The sequence below is a fragment of the Periophthalmus magnuspinnatus genome, chromosome 7, assembly GCF_009829125.3.
Source record: "Periophthalmus magnuspinnatus isolate fPerMag1 chromosome 7, fPerMag1.2.pri, whole genome shotgun sequence".
Taxonomy (NCBI): domain Eukaryota; kingdom Metazoa; phylum Chordata; class Actinopteri; order Gobiiformes; family Gobiidae; genus Periophthalmus; species Periophthalmus magnuspinnatus.
The window spans coordinates 30,156,809-30,180,696 of NC_047132.1; the positions used below are offsets into that span (position 1 = coordinate 30,156,809).

At 40.7% G+C, this 23,888-nt stretch overlaps 1 protein-coding gene across 2 annotated transcripts in view; it reads left to right on the forward strand.

Annotated features, from left to right (window-relative positions):
• LOC117374071 (thymocyte selection-associated high mobility group box protein TOX-like) overlaps positions 1-23,888 on the forward strand; it is a 194,796-nt gene that overhangs the window by 157,447 nt on the left and 13,461 nt on the right. For both annotated transcript variants that reach the window (XM_033970217.2, XM_033970218.2), the window contains one exon: positions 16,607-16,837. In XM_033970217.2, coding sequence (XP_033826108.1) covers positions 16,607-16,837 — 231 coding nt within the window. The remainder of the gene's footprint in view (positions 1-16,606; positions 16,838-23,888) is intronic.

Consider the following 23,888-nt stretch of genomic DNA (forward strand, 5'->3'; position numbering starts at 1 on the left):
TGAGACGTGTACTTTATATAACAGTACAATATACACATTAACAGAACGATATACACATGGACAAACACACGAAACACTCTGACTCTTACATCTGCAAAGCCTCTGAATACAACTGTAATGTTTAAGAATGTCACTGATAACGGCTCCCATATTTTCCCAGACATCCTCTCTCCAGCTGGTCTCCATGGTGATATTATCGCTTTGACAGATAACGCCAATAATGTGTAACATTCCGAGCACTTATGTGTCTCTTTGGAAACACGCAGGTGATGCACAAGGACGTCAGGTCTGGAGAGAACTCGTAGTAAGAATTCATGTTTTTCATTACGATTCTGAGCTATAAAAAAATGCAAAACGGGTAGATTAATGCCATACTACGGAGCATTCCAGCCGAATCAGGAACACGCCATAGTCCGACATGTAAAACTGGGCTGGTTGTCGTTAGTTTGTGGCACGGAGAGTATCTGAAAAGAGCCGTTTCAAATCGGATAAGCCCCGTAGACATAAACATATGAGCATAGAGATAAAACATACATTACATCTACATTTGACGTCTTATCTCCTGCATCTCCAGCTGTCTCCCTCCATCTCCCTCCATCTCCAACAGCTTTGTTTACTCCTCCACCCGCCTGCCAACACTGTGTCCACAGCATTATACAGGTGCTCCGATGCAAACCAGGGTGTGTAAATAACTGCATGTATGTGAGGGAGGCGCAGGGAGAGCCGCAGTAATCCCCATACATCTATGCAGCGTGTTTCACCAGTGTGCGGAGACATTACCACGCGCTACAGTCAGTCTGCTTCAGTCCGCTTCAGTCTGCTTCAGTCGGCTTCAATCTGCTTCAGTCGGCTTCAGTCTGCTTCAATCTGCTTCAGTCGGCTTCAGTCGGCTTCAGTCGGCTTCAGTCTGCTTCAGTCTGCTTCAGTCGGCTTCAGTCCGCTTCAGTCCGCTTCAGTCGGCTTCAGTCCGCTTCAGTCGGCTTCAGTCCACTTCAGTCTGCTTCAGTCCGCTTCAGTCTGACTCTGCTCGTTTGTCATCGCTGGAGTTACACTGGAAAATATGACTTGATTAAATGATTAAAAGATGCACTATGTAATATTTTGGTGGCCCCTCTGATCATCTCCCACGTTCACACTCCACGTTCGTACTCGGTCATGTGGGTGAAGTGTCTTGCCTGAAGACACAACTGCAGTTTTTGCCACTGTTATTCCTGTACTGACAACATCTGGCCTTGCTTTGCTCTGACGAGTTCAGTATGTACCAGTATATACCAGTGTGTACCAGTATGTACCAGTATGTACCAGTGTGTACCAGTATGTACCAGTATGTACCAGTGTGTACCAGTGTGTACCAGTATGTACCAGTGTGTACCAGTGTGTACCAGTATGTACCAGTATGTACCAGTGTGTACCAGTGTGTACCAGTATGTACCAGTATGTACTAGTGTGTACCAGTGTGTACCAGTGTGTACCAGTGTGTACCAGTGTGTACCAGTGTGTACCAGTATGTACCAGTGTGTACCAGTGTGTACCAGTATGTACCAGTATATACCAGTGTGTACCAGTATGTACCAGTATATACTAGTATGTACCAGTGTGTACCAGTATGTACCAGTGTGTACCAGTATGTACCAGTGTGTACCAGTGTGTACCAGTATGTACCAGTATGTACTAGTGTGTACCAGTGTGTACCAGTATATACTAGTATGTACCAGTATGTACCAGTATGTACCAGTATATACCAGTATGTACCAGTATGTACCAGTATATACCAGTGTGTACCAGTATGTACCAGTATATACCAGTGTGTACCAGTATGTACCAGTATATACTAGTATGTACCAGTATGTACCAGTATATACTAGCATGTACTAGTATATACTGGTGTGTACAATAAGGCAAACCTGCTGTGTCTGTTCTCCTGTCTTAATGTGATCTGTGGGTTTTTATTGCTCTCTACATGTTTGACACTGACAGAAACTCGACTGCCAACGTTTCCGACCATCACCTGTCACTCAAGATGTGAAGTGTCTTGCCCGAGGACTGTAAAGTGTAACACAGTTTCTGGCATTTAGCTTCCTTTAGATTACTATTCTTCACATACACTATAATAAACATTCTTACTGTTCCTTAAGGTAACGTGTCAAGTACCTTTGTGTAACTGCTGTGCTCAGACGGGCTGATGTGGCACTGTAAGACGACAGATATTTTCGTTGCTCTGCTCAGTCTTGGGGATTTCACTTAAGGCTCGAGCTAAAGCTGGTGGTGAAAATGGCAGAAAAATTATATATGTCCTCTTGAAACGACATTATTCTGTGTGGCGCGGCTCTAACCACCGGATTGATCTATTTATACTCCCACAAAGACTGGAGCGAGTGCAGCTGCTTCTGCTCAAGAGCCGCTGACGACTGAAGGGCTCAAGAATACAAAGATTATCATTAAGGGCTTTTATGGTTTTTGTCCATCGAAACATCACCTGAAACACTGGAAAAGGGATCAGCGATATCACTTTTTTTCCTCATATTTATCACATTTTCTATTTTATTTTATTAAAACAGCGAATAATGGCTTTGATAGGATATTCCGGAATGTAGACATTACCAACTTTTCTTGGCAGTTCCCCCAAAATCTTTCCAAACCGAGTTATACCAAAGTACTTTGCAAACAGAAAAACAAAACATAAAACAGTACAAAGATATAAAAACAATAAAACATCAGTAAAACAGTGGTTAAAGCCGGATCTTTAACTTGAATATTCCATCCATCCATTTTCTTCCGCTTATCCGGGGGCTGGGTCGCGGGGGCATCAGTCTAAACAGGGACTTCCAGACTTCCCCCACCCCAGACACGTCCTCCAGCTTCTCCGATGGGACCCCAAGGCGTTCCTAGGCCAGCCGAGAGACATAGTCCCTCCAGAGTGTCCTGAGTCTTCCCCGGGGGCTCTTCCTGGTGGGACATGCCTAGAACACCTCCCCAGGAAGGTGTCCAGGAGGCATCAAGAACAAATGCCCGAGCCACCTCAACTGCTTCCTCTTGAGGTGGAGGAACAGCGGCTCTACTCCGAGCTCCTTCCATATGACCGAGCTTCTCACCCTATCTCTAAGGACGCGCCCGGCCACCCTGCGGAGAAAGGTCCTCTTGTCTCTTGTCCTTTCGGTCACTACCCAGAACTTCCTACCCTCACCTGTGGTCAAAGTCGATCTTTTATAGTTTTAAAATGATCAGTTCGTGACGTTCTTTACATGAATCAGGAGCTTGGTTCCAAAGTTTCGGGGCTGCGACGTGGAAGGCCCTGCCCTATCGCCTTTGATTTGGAGATGACATGATGGAACGCTCAGTAAGTCCAAGTATGAGGTTTATCTGAGGCTCGAGAGACTGAGGAAAGAGCCAAGAGACGGAGAACCTGGAGCTGTAGCATTAAGACCTTTAAAAAACAAATAGTAAAACGCTAAAATCTATTGTAAACTTCACTGGCAGCCGGTGGAGTTGGAGTCTGTGGCGTAGGCCTTTGCTTTCGACGGAGGAGCATCCTTCGTCGGCCGAGTCCTTTGAATTGGGGCACGGCAGTTGTCAAGACAGGGAAGGCGGAGACAACAGGGAAAACAATTGAAGGGACAATCCTGACGTTATCCCGATTAAAACTTTATGAATTGCACAATCCTAACTGGAAGTAGGTGCTATCAGAAGGAAAGGCTTTTTGTACAATTAAATTAAATTAAAGACGTATTATATTAGTTTTGTGGTTCTGTAATAATGAAACAACGATGAATTATATATTTTAATAATCACGTTGTATTTCTTTAACATATTCATAATGTTCATGTTTGTATTTTGCGTTTCATTTTATGAAAATGACTCCGCTGTCGACGTCCACCACTGCCGGACTATTCCTCTACTTCCCCAAATCTCTGACTTTTTAATTTCTCCGCTGTCAACCTAATCTTTGTAAGTCTTTTTAACGTCCCCTCAGAAGATTATCCTTAAACATTTGAAAGAATAAATCATAACTGTGGTCCTATTACAGTGTCTTGTTAAATCTATTTTTACTACGTTCCCTCGGTTCCTTCTGATCAAAGCTTTCCTTTTGCTTAATTCAAGTCTCGTTTGTGACAAAGAGCTTCAGAGTTGAGCTTGTTTTTTAAGATTATTGCTCTGCTAAACTTCACCATGCATTTGTTATTCACGCTTTCAAACGCCGACGACACGACGTGCAAATGAAGCCGGCTTTGAGCTCTGATGGAAGGATACTTTGAAAATGTGTTTAGTTACGAAGTACGGAAGTAACTGACTCCGTCGACATCGGAAACTGTGGCCTCCTTTCTCATTTTGGTCTTAAAATGTTCATATTAACCCGCTGTACGTGATCCTGCTGTTTTTATTTCGCGATTGTGTCCGTAACTCAAGATACGAACATTAATAACAGACAAATCAGGCGTCTTCTTTCCCCGATGTCGCTCCTGCTCGCGTTAGCAACAGGTTTGATTGACAGCGTTGCTAAGCGCCTCCACCACTGGTTTGACAGGGGGCGTTACCTCCAACAGCCTCGCTCTGGATTGGCTCTTTGGTTGCTATGATACTCGCAGTCGGACTTCCTCATATGGATCTCCGCTCCAAATTCGACGCTATAACTGCTAGCCTCGATGCGCCGCAGCTGAACATTGTGGGTGACGTCAAGCTCACTTAGTTCACGTCTTTGTACAGACTGTAAGAATGTTCGTTTCTGGTGTAAGCGTCAAAGTGGACGAAGAGACTGAAACGTAAAGTTAGAAGGGCTGAGTTCCACACGGGTAAAGTGAACAATGAAGCAACGGACTCTCAGGAAAGGATGGAACAAAAACATACCTCGAGTTGTATTTTGCTTCATTTTATTAGTCTGTCTACATCTCCAAACCTCAAAATGCTCCGTTCCACCTTGTGATGTCATGAAAAGTGCTGTATTCTGACAACTTAGAATACGTTTACATTGAGTTGCATTAAATTATGAGACTGTGTAAAGAAGTGGACGTCACCCGTAGCGTTCGGATCTAGTCAAATGAAGCTCGTCGAGGTGTAAGAATGTTCGTTTCTGGTGTAAGCGTCAAAGTGGACCAAGAGACCGAAACATAAAGTCAGAAGGTTTAATGAGTTCCACACAGGTAAAGTGAACAATGAAGCAACGGACTCTCAGGAAACGATAGAAAAGAGTCCTGAGACGTGCATGTTGACAACTTTTATAGTGTCTCTCAATGTATGTGTTTGTGTTTGTGAGGCTTCTGGTTTGCAAATGTAGGCAAAGTTGAACAAGGTGAGTGTTTTCTAACCTTCTCAAAGTGGGGGTCACACACTCCTTAGTGAGAGGAAGTGGCTTTAACCAAAAAGACTAAAACATAGGTGTTATCTTACTGTCCACACGTCCTTGTAAGTCCCCACGCTGCTCTGCATTTGGTGTCTATGGTTGTAAAAATTTTTTGATACAGATCCATTCCGAGTACTCTATTCTGAATACTTGGAATACTTTCAACCCCGGAGAAACCATGGGGTCAAATTTGGCTGCAGTTAATTGTCACTACCTAAAATAAATTTTTTTTTTAAAAAAGTCAAATTTAACATCAAAAGCCCAGCGTGCCACTCCTGACCCCTGCATAGTGGTAGTGACAAGATGGCTGACCACGTGCTGTTTTGTTGAGCTGGAAAACTACCCAAATAAAATCGTGTTCTCAGCAAACCAGCGTTTAGTAAAATTGTGAGTTTTGTTGTTAATCTTTTTAGTAATAACTTGCAGAATGTCTAGAAGTACGTTTTATATTCTTTTGGGATAAATTAGCGACAAATTTGGCCCCGATCCTAACTTAACGGGTTAAAATTGAAAAAGTGGATATTTCAGTGTTAATTTATAGCAGTAATTTAATGCACTGATCATAATTTTCCAAAGAAGAAAAGGGTTCTTGGTTCTCCAGGGTTAAATGATAAACAGACATAGTTTTATTCAGCGATTTTCCACTTTAAAGTCACTCAAAGCGCTTTACATCAAGGAACCACAGATGCTCTACAAACTGAGCCACAATCTTTCTGCATTGAGTCACTTCCCAACACTCTAAAAACACTAATAGTTTTGGTATATTTAATCTTATGAAGTACACGGTGACTGTAAAGACTGTACTGAAAAACAGAGAGTTGCTGATCTCACTCTGATCTACACAGAGTTCGGACGTCCATTTTGTGATCCTGTCGCTACGGCGATGGTGATGCTGTCACTACGGCGATGCCCATCAGCTCGTCCGCCTGATGGATGTGCGCTCCGTGTCACAGCGCAGGCCGTTTGTGTCACTGAAGTACAGCTGGGATGTTCTTGTACATGAATCGATAGTACGCGTTCTGAATACTAATTTTGACTAACTGTATTCTGGTACTGTTACATTTTGATTTGGTGGTACTCAGAATGAAGTTACATTTCTGAAATCAAAGGAATACATGGAGATGAGTGATCACAATATTTGACTTTGAACTGTGATGTTTAGTGTTTGTGTGTGTGTGTGTGTTTTCACTATAACATAATGAAACTCTGTGTAAAAGTATTTAGAATATTTAGAACACAGTACTCTGATTGGACCATGCAGTGGAATATGTGACAAAGTACATTTTAAAGCAGGTAGAGGTCAAAGTAGTAGTAGTACTGCACTGTTGCCAGGTAGGCCTTGTCTGCACTATTCAGTCCTTTACTCTATAGTAGTAGTAGTAGCAGTAGTTGTTGTAGTAGTAGTAGTAGTAGTAGTTGTTGTTGTTGTAGTACTGTTGTCAGGTTGGGTTTGTCTGCATTATTCAGGCCTGCGCTGAATATACCTGGTGTATCTCTTTACTAGTAGTAGTAGTAGTAGTAGCAGCAGTAGTAGTAGTAGTAGTAGTAGTAGTAGTAGTAGTAGTAGTAGTAGTAGTAGTAGTAGTAGTAGTAGTAGTAGTGCACTGTTCAGGCCTGTGCTGTGTATCTGTAGTATTTTCTAATGGAGTTTCCAGCAAAATGAATAAAGCAGCGTTTTAGCCTGAGCTCAGCGTCCAATCAGCAAATCTGTTGTGTGAGAGAGAGAAAGAGGGAGAGAGGAGAGGAGGGGAGGAATGGGAGAGAGGGGGGGAGAGGTGAAAGAGGGGGGGGGGGATGGGGGGCAGAGGACAATGAGACGAAGACAGAGTGAGATAAATAAACAAAAGAGGAAGAGAGAGGTAAAAGTGAGAGGAGAAACAGAGGGAAGAGAGAGGGGGAGGGAGGTGAAAGAGAGGGGTGAAAGAGGGGGATACAGCGAGAGAGAGAGAGAGACAGAGGAAGTGTGGACAGAGGGGGGATAGAGGTGAAAGAGGGAGGAAGAGGGAGGATCGAACAGAGGGTGGGGTGAAAGAGGGGGAGAGAGAGAGGGGAAGAGGAGAGAGGGGGAGAGGTGAAAGAAGGGGAGAGAGAGAGATAGACAGGGAGGAAGGATGAGGGGTGAGAGACAAAGGGGGCAAAGGACAATGGGAGGAAGAGTGGGATAGATAGAGAGATAGAAGAGAGAGGTAAAAGTGAACGGAGAAACAGGGGAGAGAGAAGGGGATAGAGGAGAAAGGGAGAGGCTGATATTGAGAGAAGGAGAGAGCAAAAGAGGAGAACGAGGGGAGATAGAGGGGGAGGAGAGAGAGAGAGGGAGAGAGTGTCTTAGGGAGGGGGAATGAGAGACAGAAAGAGAGAAAGAAAGAGGCAGAGGCATAGGAGAATGGAAGGAAGAGAGTGCAAGAAAGATAGAGAAAAGGGGAAGAGAGTGGGGAGATAAAGAGAGGGGGGAGAAGGAAGAGAGTGAGAAAGATAGAGAAAAGAGGGAAAGGGGTAAAAGCAAGAGGAAAGAGAGGGCAGATAGAGAGAGACGGGGAAGAGAACGAGTGTCTTAGGGAGGGGGAATGAGTGACAGATCGAATGAGAGAGACGAGTAAGAGCGAGAGAGCAGAAAGAGAAGGAGGGAGGGGGAAAAAGAGAGCGCTAGAAAGAGAGAGATGCTGTTATTCTCAATGTACATCACTGCAGTGGGAAGACAAGATTAGGATTGACAGTCTGATAACTGTGTCACCATTAAAAAAAAAACATGGAGGAGGAAGAAGAAGAAGAAAAGAAGAAGAAGTCAAGCAGATAAAGAGGTGAAGAGTGTGGAGCTCCCAGACATGGGAAAAAACACAATAAAATGTTTGGAAATATTACAGGAAGATAATAAACATGTACGTCCAATCAGGGAGAACGTATGCACCATCATCATCATCATCATCATCATCATCTGCATCAGGGACACGAGCGCTGCGTTTGAATGGCCCATAAAAACAAACAGGTTTTCTCTGAGCTGATGGGTCCAAGTACGAGACGTGCGCTATAAAGAGGAGGCGGAACAAGCGGCAATAAGAAAAAGAGAAGAGAAAGAAGGAGGAGGTGTGTGTGTGTGTGTGTGTGTGTGCTGAGCAGGGGCGTCGACGGGGGGGGGGGGGACAAAGGGGTCTGCTGTCCCGGGACCATAGACTGTATACTGTACTTTCCGGACTACAAACCGCACTTTTTTTTCATAGTTTGGGGGGTGCGACTTATACTCAGATGCGACTTATATGTGGAATTATTAAAATGTATAATTTCACAGCTTTGATATTGTCGCACTGACGACCACACGAGGGCGCTCTAGGCTTGTGTACTAGTATCTACTACACAGCGCGGCGCTTCATCTACTTCCGGAGATGGTGGGGTTGTTCAGAAGTGACACAGAGGATAAGGAATTCAATGGATTTAGTGTTATTTGGAGTGAGATCCAGAGTAAACTTGTTAGCTTGTTTTTTTTATACTTTAATTATCTGATTAACTGTTAATATTTTACATCAACATACCAGAAACGTACTCAGTTTGTTGATTATACATGTTACAGTTCACTTGTTTGACCACTAGACGGCACTGTTGTGTTTGTAATACCCCTAAGAAAATGTACTTGACTTGTTTTCTTTTATACATTTCATATTTAATTTCCCTGTATTTGTTTCCCCTTCATTTATAAAACCATAAAGGTGATAATTTTTCATTTGGAACAATATCGTAAATGTTTAGTTTATCATAAGTCTAGTTTAAGGTCATGAAAACTACTTACTGTTTTCCGGTTCAGCCTTTTACGCTAATGTGAAGTCTTTCCCAACAGGGCACTATTTAAGAAGTAAAATATAAAGTTTTCAGCTCAGCAGTTTGTTTCCTCGCAGGCCAAAGTTTTATGTTATATTTTTATGTGTTTGCTCGTTCTACGGTGTGAACTGTGATGAAGAAGTAAGACCACAGTAAACATTAGTGAAAAGAACTCTGTCTCTCGTGTTTGTGGACAAGCAGCGTATGTTACATTAGCGTAGCGTATCTGATTAACTGTTAATATTTTATATAAACAGACAATTTGTTGTTTATGTGTTGTTTACATTAGCTTGCTGTACTGCTTTTCAGCCTGTTGTTCTCTATTTTATTGTTATTAATATTATAACTTGCCTTTAAAGATAAAATGTGTGTTCTTCGTCTTGGATTTTGTAAAATAAATTCCCCCATAAATGCGACTTATAGTCCAGTGCGACTTATATATGTTGTTTTCTTCATTATTATGCATTTTTTGCTGGTGCGACTTATACTCTAGAGCAACGTATAGTCCGGAAAATACGATATATATATAAATGGACATAGCTAACCTGCTAACCGCCATGTTCCAAATAGAAAGTGGCATGGACGCACTTCCAGCTCCATCAACTCTGGCTCCAATTTACTTTCTATTGAAAAACTGTGGCTCCTTTCTCTGTACCTGCTGCCATCAGACTCGTCATTTTAGTCTTAAATGTTCGTATTAACCCGCTCTACATGATCCTGGTGTTTTTATTTCGCTATTGTGTCCAATTATGCAAAAATCTAACTGTTACAATGATACACTGTTGTATGAATGTGTGTGTGAATCAGTGAATGTTTCCTTTTTGAGGTGGAAAAGTGTAATTGTGCTATTGTGCGATATAAAAATGTGATGATTTAAGCCTTCATATGATTTCCTGTTTGCTCATACAGTGTTGTGTGATGCTAATCAAGAATTGCTTCATATTTTTCACAACTGCATTGCATGACTTTAGTTTTATGGTGTATATTTTGTTTTGTTTTGTTTTATACATATTTGGAGTTGTTCAGTTATGGTTCTAAAGAGATGTGGGAGTATAAAAAAAAGGTAGAAAAAAATATGTAGAAACTTTAACAAGATTCCGAAAAAGTTTGAGGCTATTGTACTGAATGTAGTAGAACTTTCTCTTTCTCTCTCTTTTTTTTTCCTTTTTTTTTTTTTTTTACCTCCATTTCACTTCCAGAGCTCCAAAAAACTTCACTCAAAAACTGCTTAAAGTCATACTATGCAACTTTTTCTGTTGGACAGTTTGCTACCTGCTTGTCTCCATGGGGATGTTATCACTTTGCCTTTAATGTTCAATGGTATCAGTTTATATTGATTAAATTATAGTGTTTTTACTGCAAGAAAATTAATTAAAATACATAAAAAAGTGTGATGTCACCCTACTCAATCATAGCAACCAAAGAGCCAATCCGGAGCGAGGCTGTTGAAGGTAACGCCCCTTCCCTCCCAGATCACTTTTTTAGCAGGGAGCGGGTGCTTAGCAACGCTGTCAATCAAACCTGTTGCTAACGCTTGAGGGTTAGAGTTATTTAGAGTTAGTTATTAATGTTCATATCTTGAGTTACAGATACAATAGTGAAATAAAAAACACCAGGATCATGTAGAGCGGGTTAATACGAACATTTAACAACCAAAATGACGAGTCTGACAGCAGCAGTTACAGCAGGCAAACTGTGGCCCGGGGACCAAAAGCGGCCCTCAGACCTATTTTTCTTGGCCCTCAAGCTTCCAGGTGAATTGGCCCATATTACCTTGAACAGTACTTTTTACTGTATATTTCTGAAAATCTACTTTAACAAGCCCATATCAAATATTTATCGTAGTGGTTCAGTCTAACTTGTAATAATAACTCAGATTAGAAGTATTCACTGTTTTGGCGACCAGTCTATGGCCATCAATCGTCCTTCAGCTTTGTTTGTGTTTTTATATGTGGCCCTTAATGAGAAAAGCTTGGACACCTCTTAGTTACAGAGAGAGGGGCCACAGTTTTTTAAAAGAAAATGAATTGGAGCCAGAATCGAAAGAGCTGGAAGAGCCGTACATACTCACACCGTGCTAGCTAGCGGCTTAACTACGTCCATTTACATACACAGTCTACACCTTTAACCCATAACCCTGCCCTGCCCTGCCCTGGTTGCATCATCTGCTTGACTCCAGTTTAACGCCACACTGTGGAGCATCGCAGGCGTCGCAATAATATCTCCCTGGAGACAAGCAAGTGGCAAACCATGAGCCAATCAGAGTTACTGTATTTTTGCTGATCTGTCAACTGCCCATTCAAATACTGTCGAGTTTCCCCTTCAGATGAGATTACGTAGCTCCATTTTCTCGAGTTATTATTCCAGTGTCGTTTTATCTGGACTTGATTCCATTCCCTCTTCAAAAAGCGTCGGGAGGAGCAGATGCCTGAACGCCTGAACGCCTGAACGCCTCATCGCCCGTCCTCTCCCTCACGGCTCCAAACATGAAGAGTGATTATTTTTTAATGAAAGAGCAGCGCGCACAAACTGAACACTACCTGTAAACCGCGCAAGTGACAAGCCGCGCTCTCCCCTCACAGTCAATCGAAACATTGGCTCCGTTTTCCAACAACACAATAGCCGTTTTGAAGTTCGTCTTTAGCTGCCAAACGAGCTCGTGGACCTTGAATTTTGATGAGTTCATTTCGGGCGACGTGGGAATAGAGTTTGTCATTTACAGAAACGTTGTTATTTCCAAACTGAGTCTTTTTTGGAGTTTTTTTTTTAGGATTGGCTGTGGCGTAATGTGTCATGAGTACGCGGTAGATGGGCGTGGCTTCTTTAAATGTTGGGAAGTTGGGAAGCAGTTTGGTTTTTACACAGCGACACATCTTTTCTTGCTGTCGTCTTTTTTATCGTCGAGTTTTATCGCTGCAGTTCAACAGAAGTGGGTTTTGAAAAGCAGCTGTTTATGTTATATTTCTGCCTGGCAACTCCTGAATGATCCCTCTGTATTATTATTTTTTTTTCATATACAGATAGATATCAGTCCTCTGTTTTATCTCAAACCCGGTCAAACGTGATCGTCCAATCAGATCTGTTTATTTCAGTGACCCATGTGAAATGAAGGAGCTCATTGGTCGCCTTTGATTTACAAATAAAATCACATTTATTAGCGATTAGTGATGTTTCTGAAGGAGTCGGAACCGAATCAACACAAGAATCAGCACAGAAGCAGAGCAGGCGACACAACTGAGCAATTCGTGCATAAAAAAAATCGACATTAGGCCTATTATTTTTTATTATAGTGCAACGTTTAATTCGATTCTGCATCATTCCAAAGGTTAAACTCTCTATGTGTTTGTCCACTGATCTAAAGGTTGCCGGTTCGAATCTTTCTTTCTTTCTTTATTTGTAAAGGACCATGTACAAATTCATTAATCTTACAAAAGAAGAGATGATTTGTATCAGATTTAGCTACTGCTACTTTCCCTCTGCACTTAACACACATTAAAATACACATTTCGGTACAATTACATTATAAGACAAACACAATCTCGTCTCAACATAAAAAAAACCCCAAAAACCATCATTAGCAGAGCAGTTAGATCCACTGACCCACAGGTTGTTGTTATGTCCTTGGGCAAGACACTTAACCCACCTCGCCCCCTGTGTCTGCGTACACTGATGTATGAATGTGTGAGTGGTTTGAGCGCCTTAAAGGTGGAAAAGCAGCATATATTTAAAAAAAAAACTGACCTTTTGTGACAAGTTATACAGTTGTCCTTCGTTATATTGCAGTTCACCTTTCGTGGTCTCGCTGTTTGTGACATAGAAATGGCTAATATCAGAGCAAGTTTGCACCCATCAGTGAACGTGTATGAAAGAAAGAGTGTTTGTATATCTGAACTTGAGTGATTGTGTGAGCTGAATGTTTATAGAAATGTCGTATTTGAAGGGCGAGATGTGTTGTACGGTATTAGATGCATGTACCATATTTTTACAGGTCTTTCATCCACCTACACCAAACTGTTACTCTGACTTAACATCAGCCTGTTCAGGGACTACACGTGGAAATCAGTATTTTCGCTCTAACCTGGCACTGTACAGCTTTCCTGTTTTGTTTTTTTTTAAGATCAATGTGTTGTTGTCCACATAAAACCACACCACTCCACGGCCAGCTGTCTTTCAGGATTCAACGATTCAGGAGTCAAGGATTCAAGGATTCAAGGGTTTATTTTCACTGTCAGAATGAACAAAGACGTGACCTTCAGAGCATTAAAGAGCAGCGTGGCTAGTGGTTAGTGCGAGTCAATACTAGAATGTAAACTTATTCATTGTTGAGGTACTTGGAGCAGTAACACAACAACAGGACTATAAAGGCAGAGGTAGATGCAGCAGTTTGTTTGTCGCATCAAGGCAGAGTCCAGTTCACAGTTATGGCAGGTGTTATTTCAGGTGATATGACGGGTGTGACGGCCGGTGTGGGGAGTTGAAGGGTGAAAGGAGGAGGAACAGGAGGACAGCATTTGTTGAGGAGTCCGATTTCCTGAGATTAGAGGCTGTTAGCGATTCTACTGGTTCTGGCCGGAAGCGACCTGTACCTCCGTCCGGAAGGCAGCAGGTGGAGCCGGCGGTGCGCTGGATTGAGCAACGCTAGATACTGTTGATTCACCGCTCTTTTGTTTTAATTCTGCATCTCTTTAAAATGCAAAACTTGGCATTTAAGCTTTTCTACTAAAAATACAGTACATATCGTATTTTCCGGAGTATAAGTCGCACTGGAATATAAGTCGCACCAGCCAAAAAATGCATATTAATGAAGAAAAAAACATATTTCACATATAAATTGCATTGAGTATAAGTCACACTGGAGTATAAGTCACACTGGAGTATAAATTGCACCAGAGTATAAGTCACACCAACCAAAAAATGCATAATAACGAAGAAAAATAATACATTTCACATATAAATCGCATCTGAGTATAAGTCGCACCAGCCAAAAAATGCATAATAATGAAGAAAAAAACATATTTCAGACATAAATCGCATCTGAGTATAAGTCGCACTGGAGTATAAGAAACACTGGAGTATAAATTGCACCAGAGTATAAGTCGCACGAACCAAAAAATGCATAATAACGAAGAAAAAAAACACATTTCACGTATAAGTCGCACCTCCGGCCAAACTATGAAAAAACGTATAGTCCGGAAAATACGGTCCACACATTTGAGTTCATTTTGCCGTCCCCTTCTCAACACTTGCGTAACCTTTTACCCGCAAACGCTTCCGTAAACCTCCCTCCGACCTCCGTACATCACTGTATATTTACTATGCCATTATATTTTGTATTAGGCCCGTCTGTAAAGGTGGGAATTGGATTGTTTTTGGTGCAGTTCTAGCAGCCATGAAATCAGGTTAAATGATGTTGTGCGGATGCTAATAGCTACATCAACACCTCGTCTTCTGCTGTGGCGCTTATCTGCCCCTCCCCTCGCGTTTTCCTGCTCACTCTATTTCTCCCTTGATGCCCTCTCTCCTCGGCAAAGAAGGCAATTTCCATATAGAATCACAACCGGGATCAGGTGACCGGGAATTGACTCTGTATCGCGGAAAAATGAAAGGCTTTTTGTGTGTGTTGGGCGTTGAGGGTAACGCGGTTTGGCTTCTCTGAAAATGTCCCGAGATTGCTGTGCGTTATTGTTGACAAACCAAGTTGCTGCATCTTATGAAAAAAAGAACATAGATTGGATCGGATTTGACAGTGTCTCGGAGAAGTGGAAATGATTTGGTTGGAGGATGTGGAACGTGGATTGTGGATTATAGTTCTTTAGATTTCTATGGTAATCTCACTATGTACTTCAGCTCATTCATCACTGTTAACTTGATCGTATTGTTAGTGTTGGGAAAGATACTTGAAAAATGCCTTTATAGTTACAGAATCCAAAGCAATAACATGTATTTTGAAACATATTCCAATCAGAGTACTGCATTCATTAAGCTGCATTACGCCATAGTGTAAAAAACATTACCGTCACTGCTTGTTTTGCATTTATTTATCACAAAAAGAAAAAAAGAAATCCACCACAAGAGCTGTTTTCTATTTTTCTTACTAACGCCATGCAGTTCAAAGCAAACTTTCATGCCCAAGGACTGCAGTAATGCTTTAATTTTAGGAAATAAACAGTACAGTACAGGTCGTGTACTGAGCTTCGCAAGAAAAAGTTTGCAAAAGCTGTTACATTTCTGTAGTTGACTTATCATTTACTGCTCCGATTAGGGAAGGGAACCAACCGGGAAGTCTTATCTAGAACCTGAATTTACTCCCATCAAACACACATCTACATCAAAACTATGTCAACCATTTATGTTGCAAAAAGTTTAGATTGTGCTGTTTGAACAAAAGGGTTCAAGGGTCCCTACGTGTCCTGGAAATCCTAGAAAACTTGGAAAGTAATTGGCCGGTTTTCCAAACATGGAAAGTACACGGAAATATGTTTTATCCTTGAAAATTTCTCCACACTTTTCTTTGCAGTATTATCGGCTTTTACTGCGACCTATTAGAGGAGTCGGATTTTTTTTAAACCTCTAAATCCACCAAAATGCAGGAAATGACACCGGTTTGGCACAAAATTTGTTGGAGGAGGACCCCCAAACCCCCCTCCACACATTTCTTTCATATTACCTGCTTATTTCTTGTTTTCTACTATATTTCCTCGTTTATCAGCAAAAGATGAAGTTTAAATCTGTCGACTGGACAAATGGTTGTAGGAGTGAAGACGTTTCGCTGCTCGTCCAAGCCGCTTCTTCAGTTCTGGACAGATTGGCGACAGGTGACATCTCAGGTCCCCAAAGACATCACCTGTCCCCAATTTATAATTCCATCCTCAGCAAACCCAAAGCAAACAAAGGAAACAAAAAGAAGAAAAGAGCGAGCCAGGTGTCAGTGTGGTTAGCTCCTCCCTTCAGACAGATATAAGGCAGTGTCCAGCAGGAATCTGACCAGAACTGAAGAAGTGGCGGAATCTCTTCACTCCTACAACGATTTGTCCAGTTGACAGATTTAAACTTCGTCTTTTGCTGTGGATCAGACCTGGACGACTGCGGGATTACACAGACATCTTCCTTGTTTATTTTAACTCAGTATGTTTGGGTTCATTTGTGTCTCCATCTAATTTAACTTTAACCAGATAATATTTTGGATCATCTACTTTACATAACAAAATATAGTGTGTTTTCCTTGGTGTATGATTCATTTGTAATAATAGCGGACTTTGTGTACAGCCTTAGACTTTGACCACATCTTTCATTTTAAAAACTCTATGAAAAAGGGAGTAATGTGTATGTATGACTCGACTGTTTTGCTGACACGACTAAAAAAGTCCTGAAAAAGTCCTGGAAAATGACTTCGAGTAAAGTGTGAAACTCGTTGAATGGCAAATCTGTTGAAAAGTTCTAAATATTCTTGTATGTGTGTTTTAGATAAACAGCGAGAAGAGGGGCGCTGCCGACATGATGAAGCCCAAACCCAAACCTCAGAAGAAGAAGAAGAAGAAGGACCCCAACGAGCCGCAGAAACCCGTGTCTGCGTACGCGCTCTTCTTCAGGGACACTCAGGCCGCCATCAAAGGACAGAACCCCAACGCCACCTTCGGAGATGTGTCCAAGATCGTGGCGTCGATGTGGGACAGCCTCGGGGAGGAGCAGAAGCAGGTATGATGGATCGGGGGATAAAGACAATAAGAATCCCACGTGGATATAAGGGATTTTAGTATCTCCTTCTCTTCTTCCTGCTGCAAAAACGGATCTGCGGTTTGAAAAAATGCCAATCTTCTAGAAATATATTACCATCTTGATATTAGCCATAACAATAATGCAAAGTGGAAGTATCAGCTTTATTTTTTTACAATTATTCTCTATGTTTTTTGCTGTAAAACCCCTCACCACACACTTTATACACTTTTCTCACACAGGCGTTAACATTTTCTCACATTTCTCTCTCGTTTAAACTCTCTCAAAGTTCAAACCTTCGTAGGCGCCTTCGTCGGTGCAGAACGTTTCAACGACATTGTGGGTTTTATCGGGGAGAAAACAAATTGCAAACGTACAGCACTTCAGAGTCACACTGCGATCCAACATTTATGTAAACTCCGATGACTTTTTCAAATGGCACGTACCTGGTTTTGCAAATTAACTCTTGTGATCAGCTTGTGCTGTTTCACTGTGTAGTTTCGCTCATCTTAGTGCAAATTATCACATTTTTACATTCAACCAGTCCACTTTCCCTACGGTTGGTGGTGCAATTCCATCTCCCATAGATTCCATGTGTCTTTATTTCTACAGGGAGAGTCCAATGACAACACCAAACATAAATCCATTTAAAACATTCAAAACAGGAGCAGGTGTGAGTATAAATGTTTATCACCAGATTATTAAAGTGCATTAGTGGCACCAATCTGTCCAGTGTTGCTTGTCCTTGAAATGTATTCCATGTTTGGGAAGCTTTTTTACATATTTCAGTTCTAGTTCGGTGAGTTTTTAGACGCAGACGATTATGAGATCTTGTTTTAAAAGTTCAACAAACAAGTGAGATATTCAGGCAGTTTATAGTTTAAATGGTCTCTTATAAATACATTTCATACAGTGTTGTTCTGACGGATAGCGAGGGCCATCGGAGGGCGTAGTCCCGAGTGGATATAAGGGATTCGAGACGCATTACCTCCGAGTACCTCCTCCTCCTCTGCGTTTGTTTTCATCTGATCTTTTTTTTGTGCTGTTTTATTGTGGAAGCAGTGTGTAGTTTTGTGCAAATTTACTCCACCGCTTTATTACTGCATTCAGCCAGTCCACTGAAAAACTGTTGTTGCGTCGTTGGGCGAGACACGCAACCGATCGCTCGTACATTGGCGTTTGAATTTGTGTGCGAATCTGAGAGTGGATCCTTCGTGTCAAGTGTTTTAAGCGGCTTGAAGGTGGAAAAGCACCACCTAAAGTCCCACCTAAAGCCCAAAGTTCGAACGAAAACTGCGTCCCAATTCAACGACTGCGTCCTTCGAAGAGTCCGGCCGACGAAGGGTGCTCCTCCGTCGACCGCAAAGACTGTGCCGAAATGGGACAGGCCTATACCACGGAGCGTACGTTACATTAATTTGCTTACGTTACGGCGCTTATCAACCATGACGACTTCTTTCTATTCAGATTTTAAGAGATAGCTGAGGTAAACCAGTTCTTACATTTAAAAGTGTATTCCGTAGCAGCTGTGGACTCCATTTTCTCGCGTAGAAGAAGCGACGCGCGGTGCATGATGGGATATAGAAGTGCGCGAAGTCTGCTGAGATGTACCCTGCTTTTTATTCAAATTTTAAGAGATAGCTGAGGTAAACCAGTTCTTACATTTAAACGTGTATTCCGTAGCGGCTGTGGACTCCATTTTCTCGCGCAGAAGAAGCGATGATGGGATGTAGAAGTGCGCCAAGTCGGCTCGGATGTACCCTTCGTTCATGGACAATCTCCTTGGAAACGCAGGGCACATTTCTCGGCCATATTCGTGGGAAACGGGACAGGTCTTGTTGCGCCGGAAATGACATATGTGCCCTTCAAATGCAGCCGACGAAGTGTGAAACCGTCGAATTTGGACGCTGCTATAGTCTGATCATACTTACGTAACAAGAGTTCACACTGATAAGCATTATACTACGGGATGTTGTAGTTTAATAATGATCACTGCATGTCTGTCACCTGTAGGAGGCGCTCGTGTTGCAGTTTCTTGCTCCGTGCTTTATGTGCTGTGAAATGTCTGTGAGATACTGCTCACTTTAATGAGCTCCTTCTCTTCTGGATAATCTGTCCGTTTATCCCCAATCCCTCGGCTCTCATTAAAATCATTTTCTGTCTAAATTTAATTTGGAGCGGATGGTAAGGTGGAGAAAGGTGGGAGAGAGAGTTGTGCAGAAGGCTCTATCTGGGATTATCACACTCAGTAAAACAAGAAAAGTGCTAAAACTGATGGTGCAGGCGGTTGGTAAACACTGTAACACACAAAATATGTAAATTTACTTTCCCGAAACTCATTTTGACTCTTAAATCAACGTATGCATGCATGTATTTCACTTAACATCACACATACATTACTAGGCGACACCACCAGGCCAAGTTACCAGTCAGATCTGTGAAGAGGCGAGCATGTTTTGCAAAGTTGAATTATGAAGGAAGTGATTCTAGACCAGATTATAACAGAAATAATACTTTTGGAGCACACATGTGGCTCATGCGACTAAGAAAGGAGTGAACTGACATTTGGACTTCGGTGTTGGGTTGGGGTAGGTCAGAAGAATTACGTAGCGGCTCTGTGGAGGTGGGAGAGCAGTAAAATAATACAGGCGGACACAGAGATTTAAGCTTAAGGGCTGGTGCGAAATATATTGAACGGGAAGTGAAAATACATACAAACGAATACCCGATATTGACAATTCTGCAGAACAAATAGAATGTCAAGCTTGAAAGGGTTTTGGCTCAATATTTAACCTTTAAGTTGAGGCAAAATAAGTTAAAAACAACACAAAACGCAATGCAACACACGATACAATGACTGAATTAATAACTCCCCAAAACAAAGGCGTACAAATGAAACAAACTGACAATGAATGAAAATAATTTGCCGCAGATGTGAGTTTAAATGTCCATAGCTTAATCCAGATTGTCCATGTGTTGATAAAGTCCTTAATGCTGTGGTTGTGTGAGTGTGATTGACGTTTTGGGAGTCGACCGCAGCAGGATGTAGAGTTGAATGTGTGATGTTCTGGTTCTTTGTAGGGCTCCGAACTCGCCATCGAATCTGGTACCCACCTGTCCTGAGTAAAAACAAAATAATGCGGTGCTTTCACTGACATGTATAGAGAGGAATTTATATATTTGACCACAGAGTTACACTTTTTTAAGGTATTCTCAGCAAAACGTGTAAGAGACGAGCAGGTGTTGGACCTTACATCCGAAAAGTAACCTAGTAATCTACCACTTTAAGTATGTAACGTGCGATTATCTTATTATTTTTGTGTCAAACTCCATCTTAGACATGGGACGATATTGAAATTTTGTGTGACGGTTATCATGGCCAAAATAATTGTAATAAACGATTATATCACGATAATGATTAAAGTTGCCAGTGACAGTTTAAAAATGTTATGGACTTGAATCATTATCATTTTAATATTATGAATAAGTTCCATGTTGAAACTACAGGTATAGTACTGCACGTTGTTATTATTATTATTTAACCTCCTGAGACCCGAGCTCTTAATAGTTTTTTATTTGCAAAAACTATTAAGAGCCTGAACACATACATTTTGTGTAAAAAACAAACTGAGAAACAATTGTGCCTCTAGGAACAATGTGTCTCATTTGTGCTGCTGACAGGTGCAGACATGTGCCTTTAAATAAAAATAAATAAATAAATAAAATAAAATATTAAAATACAATAAAAAATAATAAAAACAAATAAAAACAAAAAAATTAAAATACAATATAAAATAAAAATAATAAAAACAAATGAAAAAAAATAAAAAAAAATAAATAAATATTCCAAACTCTTAGAAATATTAAAAATTGAACATGTTCTTGTTGCTGTTCTTCTAAAAATTTGCACTGTGGCCTGAACAACCCAAAATATGTTGTCCACAGAAGAGGACACAGGGTCTCAGGAGGATATAGAATATTTTTATTACTGAAATTTGGGCCCGGGACAATAAGCCTCACACGGGCCCCTCTCTAATGCAAATTAATAGGAAGAGCCTCCAATTCTGGGCCCCTTTGTCCCCCCCCCGGTGACTCCCCTCTGGATAAGCAAGTTTTTCTGCACATTCTGGTGATATAACGGCGTTTATCTTTGTTGGCGTTTATCACGTTTATATAAAAATATCCCACGAACGATTATTATCATCACTTTTTATCACGTTAAACGATATTATTGTTTATTTTCCCGTTCGTACTCCATCTTAAATACTGTAGAATAGAAATATCAACATTTTTCTGCGTGGAAACTTGGCCGCTGTAAGATTTGAGTTAAATTTGAACTCTCTTAAACTGATATTAACGTTTGCCAGGCTCAAACTTATCCACACCTCCTCCTGTTCCTACTCGCAGTGTCTAACCCATTTCTCTTGACCCCACACAACAGCCCCTATGTATAATAAAATAATATCTCTTCTGTTTTGATCCTGCGCAGAATACTGAGTGAGCTCTGCCCCCGGTCCGCGTCTCGTCCTTGGATTAAGCTCAAGGGCATCTCAGCTCTCCGAGATCGTCACTCTATTGTTTTAGCTCCTCTTCGATAGCGCTCCCTTTACATACTGTGTCCACGGCTCGCAGCTATACTGGGAAGTCTTAAATAATGAGATGGTGGAGGTTGGACCGTTCGCCTGAAGCTAATTGGCTGCTGGACAAAACCTATAGTTTATTATATAGAAATAAGTTTATTTTGTGAGATAATGTGAGTGAGGTTGGAAAATATATAGGCCCACTGTACTGTATTACCAAAATGAGCATTAATAGATGGTAAAGAGCAGGCAGTGGATGAAATTTTATGGATTTATTTATGTTTTGTTGGTGATTTTGCAGGTTATTTATTGTTAAAGGCGATTGTGCTTTTTAAATTAAAACTTTTCTACACAGAGTATCTTAGAAACAATGACTTTTTATTAAATATATGTCTATTTTTTCCAGTTGATGCCAGTTTCAAATGTTCTATTAAATGTGCTGTATACATTTAGAGATCAACGGTTTGCCGATATATCGTGCCGATTTTTGTGATTTTTCAGCTTTCGGATGATATTTGCTCACCGACAGCTGCGTAAAGCTTTATTTTAACCCATAAAATGAGATTCCACAGCTCCATTATGGGTCAGAAGGAGAAACAGTCTAAAAATTACCCTTGGGTCCTTGGGGTCCCACTGGAGGAGCTTGAGGAAGTGTCTGGGGTGTGGGAAGTCTGGAAGTCCCCCATGACCCGGCCCTGGATAAGCCAAAAAGAATGGATGAATGGATGGAGATTATCTTTCCTTATTATAGTTTAATTATGTAGAGCAGTAAAAATAGTAATGGTAGTTGTAATTTCAAATCATATATTTTTGGGGGATATGGTCAAAATCGGCCCAAAAATATCGGCAGTTTATAAACTATCAGTTGCTCTGAATTCTGTACAATTGGTAGCGGCATCAACCATGAAAAAAAAACCTTATCGATCTCTGGTGATCAACTAAAATCGGGAACTTAACACATTTACTTGAAAACTGTTGGGCGGGGCTTTCAAAAGTGGGCGTGGTCATGAACCTGGGTGATGCGATCATTTCAAGATATAACTAATGTTTTTTTTTATTTATAAAATTAGATCTTATAACCAGTGGAAGGGGGAGAAGACAAAGGGGTCTGTTGTCCTGGGCCCAAGGGTTTTAGGGGCCCAGAACTGGCCCCTTTCCCTATTCATTTATATTAGAAGGGGGCCCATGTGAGGCTTCTTGTCTCTGATATTTCTGTTGCTCATAACACAAATACTAAAATAAATGCTATTAACCAGATTTTTTCCCTTGAAATAATTACGTAAGTACTCAGTTTTGTTGTAAAAGTAAAAGTAAAAGTACAGATACAGAGGTAAAAAGTTAGTAAGAATCACATGAAAAAATCTACTTAAGTACACGTTTAAAAATGTACTTTAATAATAAAAAGTAAAAATATTTCACACAGGTGTTGTCAATTTGTTAAAGTATAAATGTAGTGATAAATTTAAAAAATATACATATTTTGTTCAGCGGTGACAATATGAATCAATTTCTTAATTTTTCTTATGAATTTCATGTGTATTTTTATTTTCCTCAAAGCCGAAGCTTGAACTCTTGAACTTTAGTCACGATATTTCCACGAACATGGTAAAAATAACCCCTCAAATCATATGAAAAGTACTTTTTACTTTTCAGTCCAGTTCAAAAATATAGTGGAGTAGAAAGTACAGATACTGCTCTCAAATGTAGTGAAGTAAAAGTAAAAGTATCCACTGTAAAACATACTGAAGTAACGTACAGATACCTCAAAATTCTACTTAAAAACAGCACTTTCACTTTTAAAATACCCCTTGTTCAACATTGTGCTATTGGTTCATAATATTTAAGAAGAGTCTCTGTACTTCTAGCGTTTGTTCACAGAGTTTGAAGACTTACAATTAAAAGTTTTTCCAATACCCATGTGCACTAATAATGTTATGTCAGTTCTGGGAAAGCCGTTCACGGTTTGCATATATTACTCTATAAATATGAAGAATTATGCAAAAAAAAAACTAAAAAAAACCTACACAATATTTCTTCTTGCTATTATTACCATAGTGAGAACATAGATTTTCTCCAAGTAAATGCATTCTCTAATATTCCATTTGTATCGTGTGCATTTTAAGCCTTTTCCAGTGATGTATTCATCTCCCGAACAACAAGGTCATTTTCAACCAGCTTCAGAGACAGACAGATGGTGGAGGCCATTCCCTAATATGGATATGACAATTACTATATCGTGGTTATTCAAGTGTCACTGCCATCCGGCTCAGAGACAGAAACAAAGAGAACTGTCCCTCGTTTCATCAGCGCAAATCTAAGACCTGTCAATCATCATCCAATAAAAATAAAAAATGGTCTGATTTATTTTAGTTTTTGGGTTGTTTTTTTTTGCTGTAAATCATTATAAAACTGAAATCATACAGTTTGTGGTTCAGCTGGTACATTTTTTGCTG